Raw genomic sequence first — 15,287 nt, 5'->3', positions numbered from 1 at the left:
TTATGTTCCAAAAAGGAACGGGTTTTGAAATTTCTATATTTTCAATTTTCTATTTTGACCTTTATTGACTCTTGTTGACCTATATCTTTTGACCTGTATGATGTAGAAGCTTTAAATTTGGAACACAACATAACATTCAGAATATCAATTAACCTATGCAAAAGAAATTGAGGTGGGCGTAGCACATCCGGGTTAAATTACTCATTATTGACAATTTTGGCAAGGGACATAACTCGCAACGTTTACATTTGTTCAAAATGGAACTTTGCATACAATTACTTCATTCGTTGAGCCACGTTGTCTTAGAAGTTCGATTGTTTCAGCTTTATAGTTCAAAAAAAGGAACAGGTTTTGAAAATTCAAAATTTTCAATTTTTGACCTTGACCTTTTTTGACCCTGATTTTTGTAGGATCAAAGGTCATTCACATTGGCTATCTATTTATACTTTTATATTTGCTGTCCTATCTCAACTTCCGGTTTTATAGCCGTATATAATTAAAAATTTGGATGACTTGTATCTCGTAACCTTGACCTTTGTTGACCGTCTCCCTTTCAATGTCAAATGTCATTGACCTTGGCTATCTTCTTATACTTTCATTTGTGAGGGCTGTTTACTTCCGTTATAACAATCTTACAAACAATTCTTCTCAACTTTAGACTGCTCTTGCGCGTGATGTAATTATCGTAGAAGGTTGATTTTTTCAGAGTCTTTAGCATTTTGCTACATTTGCAAAGTCCCACTCTGTGCCACGTGTGGCTCTAGTTTTCAATTGCTTTTGCTAATTGGTTCAATTGAATGTGAAATAGTAATATAACTCCACGAATCGAATGATAGAGTTTCATTCTGACAGCATAAAGTGTCATTGTGCTACACATACGTTAGCTTCAAGATATCTGGCATTGTAGCCATGTCCAATTCCTTCTGTTAAGATTCATAGTGGCAAATCTAGGGTAGACCTTTAATCGAACACTTGTACTTATGTAAATGTACAAAAAGGTTAGATACCCATATTTTTACTGTCATAATGTAATTTTATTCAAATAATTAAGAAACGAAGAAGTTATATCTGATTTCAATCTTACCTTCGTGGAATGATTTCTATTGTACTCGCCAATCCTGTTCCTTAATATTATTCTAACAGGGTGTGTTAGTCACCCACAATTTATTTATTGCCCTTAATTTAAGATGGCGCATTAAGGAATGCCAGTGAGAAATGTGGTAGATAAGGGTGGTTTTAAAATCCCAACCAAACGATCACTCAAACCGCATAGGTTTCAGTGCAAGGTTTAATTTCAGGGTGTGGCGGTTTGGTGGTTTGGATGTAAAACCCATCCTTTAGATAAGCACAATGGCAGTATTCAGAGGTTAGAATGGGTATGGGCTAAACCTATCTATTTTAACATATTGATACCCATCAGTGGGTTCCCGGCGCTTGGCCGTTTAATCCTTCCATGGACACCTGTCTTTCTATTCTAGATTGGCTCTTGGAATAATACCATGTTTGTCGCTGTTTTTGTTGTCGTGTCTTTATGAATCGGATAGGTACATGCCGGTAACATTTGACAAAAAATATAATTTTAAACCCTGTGGCTATGACACGTGGCTACACAAGTTAATTAATATATTTAATAATAAAGAAACATCTATCTGTTTGAAAACTGGAATAACCAGCTAGCAGTACGACATATTTACGATTGTAATAATATTTAATATACCCCATTAATATTGTTCATAAAAAACTAATTTCTTTGTGCTTTATCTTGCCGCCGAGAGACTGTCAACCTGAGAGGGGAAGTACTATATATACCAGGGGTTTAACAGCACGTGCTAATAATATGTGTTACTGTTCTATCACTGATTTGTGTAGATTTGATATAATATAAAGGGTAGGTTAAATTTATACTTACATTTACTTCGTTATATTTTGTTATATATTATTTAAAGTGATACTACTTCTTAGAATGAACATAAAATTTAAGTTCTCGAAATGGTCAATATGAGTATATATTCATCAGTTAGCTTACCTGGTGTCATAAAGTTACAACAGAATCCCTGTAAATTCATAAAACTAAGTAATTATTGAAAAACGCTTACTCTTGATATTAAGCGTTTTTCAATAGTTAATTGCATATGTATGGATAATTACTAAGTTTTTTGGATTTATCTACTGCCTCTTATTCGCCATGTTAAAAATTCTTGAATTGTATGTTAATTCTAAGACGTAGTATCACTTTAAGAAAGGTGTGGATTGCGAGAAATGTCCATTTTTATCAAGATTAACGATTGCGAACACTTGACCTTTGTCGGAAGAGGAAATTCCTATAACATGCTAATGCCATACACTTGCACGATACGACAATACGTTAAGCTGTAATTACATGTGTACGCAAACTCAAACGCAAACTCAAATTCAAACGCATACTCAATAAAAACGTAAAAAAGAGCAAATCCAATCCAAATCCTTAGCAACTCCAACAGTGCAAAATTGAAATGAAGTTTTGCGTCTTACTTTTCTGCACCATGTGAGCTAATGAAGACGGGCAACGCCATACAGGGTGCAATGAGGGAAATTTTTCCAGGACAGCGGCATTAGCCTGCTCTTTTTCGATTTCCAACTGTCGTGGATCTTTAACGCGCACAGCTTGTAGCACACAGTGCCTCGGTTTATTGTCCCATCGTAATGTGAACGACGAGACGCTTTTTCCACGTCAGTCCCTCTTACCTGCATCACTGACAGGGGGAAGGAAACCGGGTTGAAAAATCCGGAGGTATGATCTCGACCTATGCCGGGATTGAACCCTGGACCTTCAGGTTAGCGAACAAGCGTCTAACTCACTGAGCCACAGCTTAACAGTGCAGGTCTAAGAATATTGATATGTGCATATTACAGCTGATTTCTGATTAGCATGCACAGGCAGTAATCAACCAATATAACCATCCGTGTGTAATTCCTGATAAGTTGCAAGCTCACTGATTTTTTACTATGATTATACACAATCCTTATTCAACGCTTAAATCCCGGCATGGGTCGAGATAATACCTTCGGATTTTTCAACCCGATTTCCCCCTGTAAGTGATGCAGGTAAGAGGTGCTGGCATGGAAAAAGCGTCGTTCGGATGGGACAACCGAAACCCTGTGTGCTACAGGCTGTGCACGTTAAGATCACTCGACAGTTTTAAATCGAAAAAGAGTAGGCTAAGGCCGCTGTCCTGGCAAAATTTCTCTTATGGCACCCTGCATGGCGTTGTCCGTCTTCATTAGCCCACAAGGTGCAGCAAAGTAGGACGTAAATCTCTATTAATTTCATTTAATTTATTCAACGCTTAAAATCGTAAGTCTATGTATTAATGCAGAACTGTTACCTATCAAGTTACAACCCCATACAATTGTAAACAGGTTTGAGGATCCTGATTTGGTTAAACCCTTTTATACCATAACATATTATTTATAACTTTAGATAATTCAGAGCTCTGTCATAAATCTATAGGGACGCCTCTATAAGGACGCCTCTAAGGAGAATTGATCAACAGTTATATATATAACTTAGAAGGTAAGGGTTCTATTATCCTGTTATCAAAGATAGCTCACTGAATGTCGAGAAATCATAAATATTAATTAGAAATGCCATCAAAATATTTTTGAATTCTTGATGCATTTTCTAAATGGTGCAATCAAAATCCATGTTTTCAAAAACGAATATATTTTACAAAATTTCATGGGCCTTTTCCATGTTTTTAAAGGTTTATGCAGATATTTTTTTTTATATTTTTCACTACATGTCATTATCTTTTTGTGCTTTGTTTTACATACTTTCATGAATTACAAAAATTGTACGTTTGCGCTTTTTGATAAATTTTGTGAAAGTGCCACAGTTTTTCTACGTTCTATTTCTGCTGTGTCTTTTATTTACTTAATTTACAACTGTTTTGTTAGAAGAAAAATGATCGCTTTCATCTCAATTTGCGGTTGCTGAGTTTCGTTATTGTTTAGTTCAAAACTCTTCGTAGACCTGCGCTATTTGCATGTAAAATAAATATTTGATTCGTTGTTTTGTAATAATGGTGTATTTGATGTTACGAATTGAGTAAAAACTTTATGAAATATTATATGTATATGTAAAAAAATAAGAGTAGGCTTATTATACTGCGTAACCTGGAGATAAGTTAATGCAAGAATAATCTTGTAAAATCTAGATATCATTTGACTTCTGTGCACTGCTTACTTGATAGTCCGAATCTCTTGCTAAAGCGTTTTAATATGTTGGATAAATTTATCGTATGCCAGAAAGACATCGAGAATTAAAGTTGATAAAATCTCATGGGTTGTTGACTAAATCAACAATCATCTTCAAACTGTATGTACAAACTGATAGGCAAGAGACCACACCTTATTCAAATGATACTACGGAGTCCTTAAGGCGCAATTTTCCGTATTTTTGTAAAATATTTCGATTTAAAGAAATAAGTATTTCGTTTAAACGAAATAATTAATTCGTTTAAACGAAATAACGTCATATATTTCGTATAAACTAATTGATTTTTCCTTTAAACGAAATAATTATTTCATTTAAACGAAATAATTATTTCGTTTAAACGATTTCGTTTAAACGAAATACTTTTTTTCTTTTAATCGAATAACTTATAAACGAAATAAAAAATGTATTTCGTTAAAACGAAATAAGTATTTCGTTTAAATGAAATGAGTAATTCGTTTAAACGAAAAATTGCGCCTTAGGGGCTCCGTATTATACAATCCCGAGGACAATCTTTCATGTGTTTATATCGGAATATTTGGTTGACAGTTTCCACTCCCTTTTTGTATCGAATTCTACTCAATCCAAAAAAAAAACCAACTGAATTCTCCTTTCCTTTGCCTAGATATCTAAAGTAACCATCATAGCCTTAAAACATATTCATACTAAATTTCTGGTTACGTTTTTCACTGACTTATATACAATGATAAAAGTGATAAGTATACAATAGCTATTATGTTACGATGTTGGCGACAAATATTTTATACATCACTGAGGTTAAAGAAGCGCACGTTTCATAGAAATTCGTCGCCAGTTCTGGATTACTGAATTTTAAAAAAATTTAACGTATATTTAAAAAATCTCGTTATAATTTCAAAAAATATTTTTATCGCTTCATTGTCAGTATATAATTGTAGGTTTACTATTACATGCTATTACTATAAAACTAGTACCGGCTCCTGGCGAGAATTATTGAAACCTGTTTTCTACCAAGGTCGAAAAATATAGTAATAAATGTGGGTCAATTCTTTCAATAGGTGCAGAAAATATTTACTTAGACCTAATCTTTGGAAATATTTTGCGCTCCACTTAGTTTTATCATGTCATAAATCCCTTTTGACGGTCAATGACTTGTTTGTACCGCCGATTGGGTTGCTCTCAAACTTTCGTTCCGTTTTGTTTTATTAGCTCTCCAGTGCTTGTATTAAAAGGTTCAAAGGGGCTGTCGTTAGACCCTAACAAAAGTGGCTATATTAAAAATAAAAGCAAATAAAAAAAAGGAACGAAAGTTTGGTATAATTGTAATTAGACTGGCGTTTAGCTTTTCAAAGGTATCATTTGAAATCATTAGAAGCGGTTTTGAGGCTTGCATGCAACAAAAAGTATGAATTTATATTATTGTTAACAGGTCACAACAGTTTTGCAAAGATAAAATGCATTTAAGTGTAATTTTATAAAATTATTTACTTGGTAATTATCGTGATTGGGGCAAGAAAGTCTGTCGAGCTTGAATACGTCATAAAGAATAGATAATCAGAATTAGATCAACGCGGACAGTTCTGGATGTAAACAAACCTATATGAAGAATCGTCAAAAACTTCAAAACTCATATTATTCAGTTCTAACGGGTCCTATCATAACATATAAATACTCGTTTACTGTTAACCATCTTCACAAGTCGTCAAGTTATTACGAACTGCGTCTAATTCCTTGAATGCAATTTTTTTTATCACAAAGTTGGTGAATACAGCGATACAGAAAGACTGTTTGAGTGCACGTGTAAACGGGGGACTATGATCGGTTGTATTCGCTAACGTACAATCTAATCAAATCGTTGCATTCCATGTCGAATGTTGACAGTTGATTACATTTGATGAAAATATGAATTATTTTTTGTGTGTTTTCGGATTAATAGAATGAGGAGCGAACAGGAAGTGGGCAAATACATTCAATATAAAGATGAACGAGTGAGAGCAATTTAAAAATAAAACATACCCTGATTCTACCTTGGAAATTAAGTTGCATTGATTCAAAGTAAAAAACAAAATAAGGTGCGTGTTCAAGAATATCCGTTACAAGGACGTAGATAAAAAAAGGATAAAACTTTTATAGCCAAGGGAATACGCTTTATCTAGTTTGTCATACAAGTCTCAATGAAAGTTTCTGTAACTATTACGTAATCAGGCTGATTCAAACTCCCACGGGGGGAAATTGATAGCTACAAAAACAGCCTTTGTTTAATAAGGAGGCAACCGTTAATACAATCATATCCTATCAAATATGAGTATTTTATCCTGTTCTCAATATAATATAACCGGTTGATGAAGGTTATTGAAGAGGTGTTGAACATTCATATCTATCTACTTAATTTAAAGTAACACTTTCTCAAGAATTCGATGCGGGTTGTTTTCTCTGCGGTGACTCCACCTGCCATTCATGGTCTGAAAAAATTGTTATGAATCCCCTGTTCTTGGTTATTAAGTATTCTACTAATCAAATGCTATATTCAGTAAAAAACAACCTTCAATAGGAACTCTGGCAATTTCATTGTTAAACTACCACTGAGACTGGTTGAACCAGTCAAAGCCAAAGAGGCCTTCAACTCCCAGAATTGTTTTAAAAATGCACCAAACTATATAATTTTAATCAAACTAAGCAAGCAACAATATATAAATGAGTGAATTAGCATTAACTTTAGACTGAAAATCTATAAATTTACAGAGGAGTCTCGGAAAGTGGACGAGAATCATGTTAAAAAAAAACCCGGGGGAAAGAGCCACTTGGTACTTAAAACAGTGTTCTTGATAGGTTAGCGTAAACTATTGATGCTATTGGATCAAACATTACTCAGAACACAACTCAAAGGAGAATCTCGACAGATCATCTATGAAAATTGTAATCACCTGCAAAAAAATAAAACACGAACAGAAAAACCCATCTAGATCTGTATTTTAATCTAATTGAATAAGAGTAATTTCTCTGGTTGGTGTTCTCGTTGGCGATAACCATGTCATCTGATCTCACTCTTACACTAGGTCTACCAATTATGTATCTCTGCAAGTCAACTTACTTATACTTGATTTTTTTTTTAATTCACTAGTGGAAGTCAATGGAGTAGACCAAATAATTGATATGCTTTGTAATATATTGCCCTTATGCAAATTGAGTAATTTTCCGACAATTTGACAAAAACTATTCATTAGATTATGTGTCTCTTTTGATTGTATGTATGTCGGCGAAAGAGGATGTGCAGGATGCTTCCCTTGGCCCAAAAGACTATGTCTCTCTCTCTCTAAAATGAAATGAAATGAATAGAGTTTTACTTTCTACTTTTCTGCACAATATGCGCTATTGAATACGGTGTGTCTCTTTAAAGGGGTAGTAAAGAGGTTTTCTAAAATGTACGTGTATCGGGATCACTGATAGCATCGATTTGCACCATTCCAATTTTCAATCAGACATCTGTGGTTCCAGCATTTCCACTAAAACTAAGTGTTCGATGATGTCACTAATCTTAAAGCATATATAGCGAAAAAAAATGTTGTGGAATTTCAGGAACCATAGACGTCTGAAAATTGGAACGGTGCAAATTGATGCTATCAGTGTCCAAGATACACTTTTAAAAATTAGATTACCTCTTTAAAATCCCTTTAACTGATTAAGTTTAAACAATGTGTGATTATATTGGATATTTGATTTATAATATGCCTGCCCTATAAAATTTCTCATATATGTCTATGTTTGTTTTGGATTCTATTTTATCTCAGCTGCACCCAAACTTAAACATTCACCCTCTCTTTGTATAAAACTCAGCGAATGAAATGTAAACTTTTATAATGAGTGACCTTTCCACGAATTGGCCAAAAACTTTATGCAACACGTTCTTGTGTACTGCTGTAGTGTTTTACAGAATTCTGATTTACTGTTATTTATTGTGATATGTCACAGATGCGGCAGTCTCAACCTTGTTAACACTTGTTGAAAATCTAGCATCTTGTACGAAGTGATTTCGTTCCGTGTTATAAAACCTTTGATAAGATTGTATTCTTAAAATTTTTGTATTTTGAAAAACGCCAGGAATCCTACCATGTATACTACAAGTACAGTAAGTGTTTTTAAATTTCTAGAAACTTTTCACAGAAATACATATAATTGGCTCTAGACTGATATTTCTGATGGTTTGACACTGTCGGCTGATATTTCAGATGGTTTGACACTGTCGGCTGATATTTCAGATGGTTTGACACTGTCGACTGATATTTCAGATGGTTGGACACTGTAGATGGTTTGACAATGTAGACTGATATTTCAGATGGTTTGACACTGTCGACTGATATTTCAGATGGTTTGACACTGTAGATGGTTTGACACTGTAGACTGATATTTCAGATGGTTTGACACTGTCGACTGATATTTCATTTGTTTCTCTTTTTGTTGATTTTTGACTCTTATAGTAGAAATTTTAATAATTTGATACCTTTAAGTGATATTTTAGGATTTTTTGGACTTAAACTGATGTTTCTGATTGAATTTTAATATATATTGTAGAACGATTAAGTCTTTAGACTGATATTTCATTGATATTTCAAATAATTTGGTTTTTTAAGCTGATATTTTGCACAGATATTTTAACTCTTTTGAATGTTTAAGATTAATATTTGATTGATATTTCAGACTTTTTTACTAACTTAAAATGCATTTTACTACTCCAGTAAATGTTCTGTTGTAATATGAAACATCCTAACTTGACACATTTTCTCATAGTTTAGTATGACCCTACACTACTTCAAAAACTTTGAAATTAAACCACCTGTGTGTAAATAGATATAAAACGCTATGATATAAGCCTGGGGGAGGAAGGTATACGCACCGATTGCCCATTCCCTACCCATAGATCTTCTATTTTTCATTAACGTCAACACGCGTAGTGGGTTATAATATTGTTTAAAAACTACCAGCCTTTGAAAATATCACGAATAGATTTTATAAGTAAACAAAGAGATAAGTTTATATTTCAATTTTATGAGTTCACCGTCCCTAAAAACTGTCAGACAACTGAGTTAACATTTTAATTGTATTTGAAGTGCATCACTAGAGATATTTAAGATGGTGCATTACCTGTGTACTGTCATTCAATATAGGGGTGTGGAATTTAAATATCCAATTGTATATAACAAACGGAAACGTATGCCTGTCAAATCAGCATTTCAGACGACGAGGTCAATAAGAGGGAAGAGCTGGGGATTTAGGTTTCTCTTGAAATATATGAGGCCTTTTCTTTTATAATTAAAATTATGGATGTAATGAAAATTTTTGAGTGGTATGCTTTAAAAATAAATTCGACATCGGGGTTTATCGATAGAAAACTGTTGCATTATACAATAAGAGGCTTGTAAATAATTACACAAATGTTGCCCTTCCCTTGGATATGGTAGTGCAATCCCTATTGATTTGAATCATGAAGCTGAAATTGAGATTGAAAATGACTACATCGCAGAAAAGTAGGACGTAAAACTCCCTTTCCAATTTTGCCATTTGATAGTTTGTTTTCAACCCAAAGATGTTGTTACAAATATTACTATAAGCGCTATACATGCTATTATATTTTGAAGTGGTTGTTTAGTTATGGAATAATATGACTTATGAGTAAAATACTATAGAATTTTATGGTTTATTGAAAAGGGGTATTGGACCATAGTTTATAGGTTATGGCCTAGATTATATTGTAGGTCATTGTAAATATACGCTGATCCAATATAGAACTATTTACTACAAGTATAAGATATAAAGATAATTGCTAGCCAGAGCTGATAAAGCGCAATTTTGGCTTTCCTTATATTTACACTTTGAGTAAAACAAAGACTACTCCACCCATATTTCACAATATTATGAACAATGTTTCACAATCAAGGTTTTGTAAGATTTGGAATAAAAGCCTTCAAAGGGGGTAGTCAACTTAAGTAAATTTGTGCATTTGTATTAATAAATAAAAATGCAATCCCTCTAACTGCATATTTGAAAAGACCTGGTCACTATACAATCCGTAGAAAATAAACCTTACTATACCGGCCCCCTCTAATTAATAGACAATTAACCCCTCAAAACTGAAATTTTCCGTTAGTTCGATAGTTTGTCGACTAAGAGGTGTTTCACTATTAAAGGTTACAGGATTGCCTCTTACACAAGACCAGTATCATCAAATATGTTTGAATACAAGACTTTAGTAATTTTATAATCTGGTTTCTCTTCTTCAGAGCTACTACGTCGTCTCAATGCCTCGACATCAGGGAAGATTTAGACGTCATGGTCGTCATCATGGCGGAGGGCATCGCCATTTTGGGGGTCACCATGACATGGCTTCACCTGGCAGATGCCATAGGTCAACCTATGGTGGATTTGGTGGAAGATTTGGTGGAGGATTTGGCGGGTTCCAAGGATTCCACGACTTTAATCAAAACGAATCTAACAATAACCATTATGATAATGTGGTTGAATATGGTTACGGTGACCCCATGGAGAACTGGCTTTCTAACTTAGGATTTAACAGACGTGAACAAAGACCAAATACACCTGACAAGGGTAAGTTCGGTTTGCTAATGTTCCCTCTTTCTTCATCCAGAAATATTTAATACAGTTCAAGAACGCCAACTGTACCCTTGGGCATTAGTGGGTAGATGCTGAACGCCCCTTTACCAGGCATTATTGCCAGTAGCACACAGTTTCAATCGGTCTGTGCAGAATAGCCATCAAACGATTTCGGAGGTATAATACTCTAGCTAAGCTGGAAAAAAAGACAAAAACACATTTTGTTATTGATGGGATTGAACAATGGGCTTAAAACCAACACTGTACACTAAATGTCCTCTGCTTTTCACATCAAGTATCAAAAACACCAATGGCGTTTCTGGGAAAAATAGGTGAGGGGCCGAGTAGGGGTCACGAATTTTTCATGGGGTCCACAGACAAAACGCCACTGCAAAACACATCTGCATCTTCGACAGAATGCACATGATCTACAGAAACAAGATACTGGTGAGATAAAACACGTTCAGTAGGTTATCTTAACATGAGAGGAAGGTGTAAGTAACATCTTGAACATCTTACTGAGTTGCATGGTTCATTCACAATGTTATACAATTACCTGATATATACAAAACACATGAGGGATTGGCATTGTTGCGTACGGTATTATATTGGTGCGGCAAAAGATGGAATACAGAATCGATATATTAAAAACACATTTTATACAACAGCAACTTGGAAATAATCCACAGGTAAAAAAGAAAAGAAACATACATACATAGAACATATTTAATCTAATTGTGCAAAATAAAAGAGAAATTCAACTTCTAGTGGTCACATATTTTACGCATAAAATCATAAAAATAAAAGGATAAACTGTTTCTATTGCAAATATATCCAGGTTTTCCAGGCCGCTAGAAATAAGACAAGTATGATATAATAAGAATAACAAATTTAACAATACAGGAAATGATTCCAAGATCTGTGAGGAAACATGCAGATTAACAAAGGAATGCCAAAAATAAAATATTTTTAAAATGACCTATGTGTTTGTCTGCCCTTTTCTAGTTATTTTGAGCATAGAAACAACTTGCAGACCTTCCTCTTGCCTCAAGTTTTAAAGGAAACGCCACATTCTGGTGTGATATTTGTTTGATCTGATGACTTGTCCATAATATGATTGAAGCAACATGTTTGACATAACCTTGGTTGGTTTGTTGGTCAGGTCGCCCCAACTTGTTATAAATCATTGCACATTGCATCTTGAATTTATTTGAATCAATCTAATCTCCTATTCACTTATCCATCACTAACAAGAGGTGTAGGTTTTCTACAGACGTGACTTGTTATATGCAAAAGAAATTTCCGCATCTAACTAGCTCGCATTTTGCCATAATGTTAGTTGTCTGTGGCTTAAATAAAGAAAAGAGTGACTAAAACTTGTTGTTGACGTCCAAAATTTTGTCAATGTTGAGATGGTAAAGTTCTAATTAGAATTTGATAACAATTTCGTTTTTTCTGATATTATTTTTCGTCTCGTTTACGACAATATCAAAAAAAAAAATTGTAATCTAATTGTATATCTGAAACTCAGAAGATTCAAATCTTTTGCAAATGTCTGCAGGCTAAATGTTATCTGTCCTATAAACTTATGAAGCAGACGATATAAGGAAAACATGCCATATAAAACTTGTTATTCAATAACTGTTATCTATTCAATATGCTATTGATCAGGTGATGATGGTTTCAGCTTCTTATATATTATATTCACTTAACATTTATAATAATAGCCCAGTAATATGGTGTACTGGTTGTTTGTACTGGTTGATTGTACTGGTTGCTGAGTCAGTTAAAGGACGGGAGTTTCGACATTTTACTGAAAAAAAGCCTTTTGAAATACTTGTGCATAGTTACAAAACAGCAATATGAAATTGTGACTGACTTCAGTAGATTGTGATTGACCTTTGCAACTAGTTGAATAAATGTGACAGATTTGTTCAACTGCAAATAAATCAATGTGCTATTCAGTTATTAACTATATAATGTTATTTATATTACATATATTGTGCAGAACATACTTGAATGTATTCAGATATTTGCACTGGTTTACTGTTCTAGGTCCCGGGTCTAAGATCATAACATAACATGCATTGTTGTTTTTATTGTGTTACATCATTTTGGTATTTTATAGTGAATAAAACTAATTTCAATCTCAATTAAATTTTCGACGGCGAGTGGCGATATCGTGACCACTCTCTTTGCATAAGGGTTTTCAACTATTTGAAAAAAAAAACTCGACGAGGATTGGTGAGTAAAATACGACGGACGATTTCGGCTAATTGTGGCGACTTCGAGGCCTACATGGAACACTCTGCCAATAAATATCCTTTTAACAAAATTTTGAGGTAGAAAAATGTTTGAAAACTTCAGTTTTGTCCTGATCAATTGTGAAACCAAAGACCGAGTATGAAATCTCCATTTTCCAATTCTCTGAAGATTTACAAATGAGAATAGGTGCCAGTTATTACGACAAAATTTTAAAATAAACTTACTTTAGATACCCATTCGCACGAAGAGATTACAGTGTCTGGTAATATACGTCTTGAAATTATAGTGGAAGCCCACCCAGTGTACAATATAAAGAAATGAATGGATCTTAGTATTACAGATTGTTCTGCGGACAACTGTTTATCAATTTAAAACATGTTCAATTTATCAAACATTAAATTTAAAATACAAATCATAGTGTCATATTTATATGTTTGGTTAAAAGCTTGATCAACAGAGTTTGTTTATTTTGAAGAAATGGGGGCGATTTTAGCATAATGTTTTTCGAATTGCAATCAAAGGGATAAGAAATAGGCGTCTTTTGTATTTTGTAAAACGAGTACAGACAGTTATATCTGAATGCATTGTAGGTAAACGCGAACAACAGTATTTTATGGCTTTTTTTAAGAGTAAGAGTGACAATACCTAATTTATATTCCTGTAAAGTATAGGGTATAACAGAGTAAACATTGTATAAACAACCTGTATTCAGTCTTAATGCTAGACAACCCAAATGTTTGTAGTCTCTATATTTAAAGGGACAGATACGCCATCTTTTTTGACCTATCATACTTTAGTCCCAGAAACAGGAATTTTTTAGCTTAGCCAATCAGAAATACTGTTCACAGCTCACCGTCGACATTTGAGCCTTCAAATCCATGCGTGTCCAGAATTATCCGTGTTTGAAAGTATATAAATAAAAGATATCTATAGAAATAGGGAAAAAACTTCCTATTATACAGTATAGTTTGAGATAGTTTTGAAGCAATTATGCGATTTTCGTACATTTTTAGTACTTCTGATGACTATTTATATATATTCAAGACTCAACTCAACCCCCCCTCCCCCCCCCTCCCCAAATCCAAATGATACATCTGTCCCTTCCTTTAATGTTCAAACAAACTACATATTTCGCTGCTTAAAATGTAACTAGAGCACGTTTTTTGTGATACCGAGGCTTTTTTGTCTTCAAAATTTTAGATTTTGAATTTCCTTTTTCCACATTTGCGTTTTCATATTTGCCAAATATAACATAACGAAATCGAACAAATTAATTCTGTTTCGACCGGACACAGTCGTCGCCCCACTCCTCTTTTGATCTATTCAGCAAACTATAAACAGAAGTTAAAAAGCAATCATACAATACAGCTCGATTTCTCAACATGAACACGGATATGACTAACTTTGGTTGGCATTGAATAATTTCCGTTTTCATGGACACAGTCTTTGTTTAAAGTGTGTTCGCTACTCAGGAAGAATTTAGATGGAATTGAATGCGTTTGGTTGGCATGAAATGAAACAATTGATCAAATGTGTTTGGTTCGATTGGATTTTTGGTTGGGTTGAGTTGAGTTGATTCTGAATTGTTTTGATGGACATTAGATATTTTTTTAAAAAACTTTTCGATTGAAGTGAACAAGTTAAGATAGGCAGCTTTTCAATTGGCATCGAAATGTTGCACCAGAATTTTTGTCCAATATGATAGATTAAGATTTATATGGAGAAATCCGTGGTGTTCTGTTTTACCAATGTATCGATAAATAAAGAAATATGGGTCAAAATATCGATAGAAATATAATAATATTGATTTTTATTTTACATTTGAATGGATTGTAACTAAGGACGCCTATAGAAACTAAAGAACTGTACTTGATAATGTAATGTTTATAAACGTGGGTAAATAGCCCTTTATTGGCCCTACCCGTTCCCTGGAGGAAATAAACGGAGGGGAACGTATTCAGAGAAGGGGGATAATTCTTTATTATGAACCCGATACAGACTGAAAAATGCTAACTTGTGTTATTAATTAGCTAGATGTAATAAGAATGATGTTTTTAAGGTTAAAGAGTTGTATTTGGAATACCTAGAACTTATCTGGATGGATTAAACATTACTTCTAGGTCTGTAAATATGTAACAAGGGAGAATAACCAGCTTGAGGAAGGTGAGCGTGCATGTACGTG

The 15,287-nt window shown here is 33.8% G+C and overlaps 1 protein-coding gene across 1 annotated transcript; it reads left to right on the top strand.

Annotated features, from left to right (window-relative positions):
* Nucleotides 1-8,342: 8,342 nt before the first annotated feature.
* LOTGIDRAFT_159678 (hypothetical protein) lies at nucleotides 8,343-12,997 on the top strand (the record flags this gene model as incomplete). The annotated part of the gene is made up of 3 exons (XM_009054169.1): nucleotides 8,343-8,360; nucleotides 10,510-10,834; nucleotides 12,969-12,997. 3 exons carry the CDS (start codon nucleotides 8,343-8,345, stop codon nucleotides 12,995-12,997), a joined length of 372 nt encoding a protein of 123 aa, XP_009052417.1.
* Nucleotides 12,998-15,287: the final 2,290 nt, after the last annotated feature.

The sequence above is a fragment of the Lottia gigantea genome (assembly GCF_000327385.1).
Source record: "Lottia gigantea unplaced genomic scaffold LOTGIsca_21, whole genome shotgun sequence".
NCBI classification, from domain to species: Eukaryota; Metazoa; Mollusca; class Gastropoda; family Lottiidae; genus Lottia; species Lottia gigantea.
Note: the sequence above shows the minus strand (reverse complement) of the source record. Positions and strands in the feature narration are given on the sequence as shown.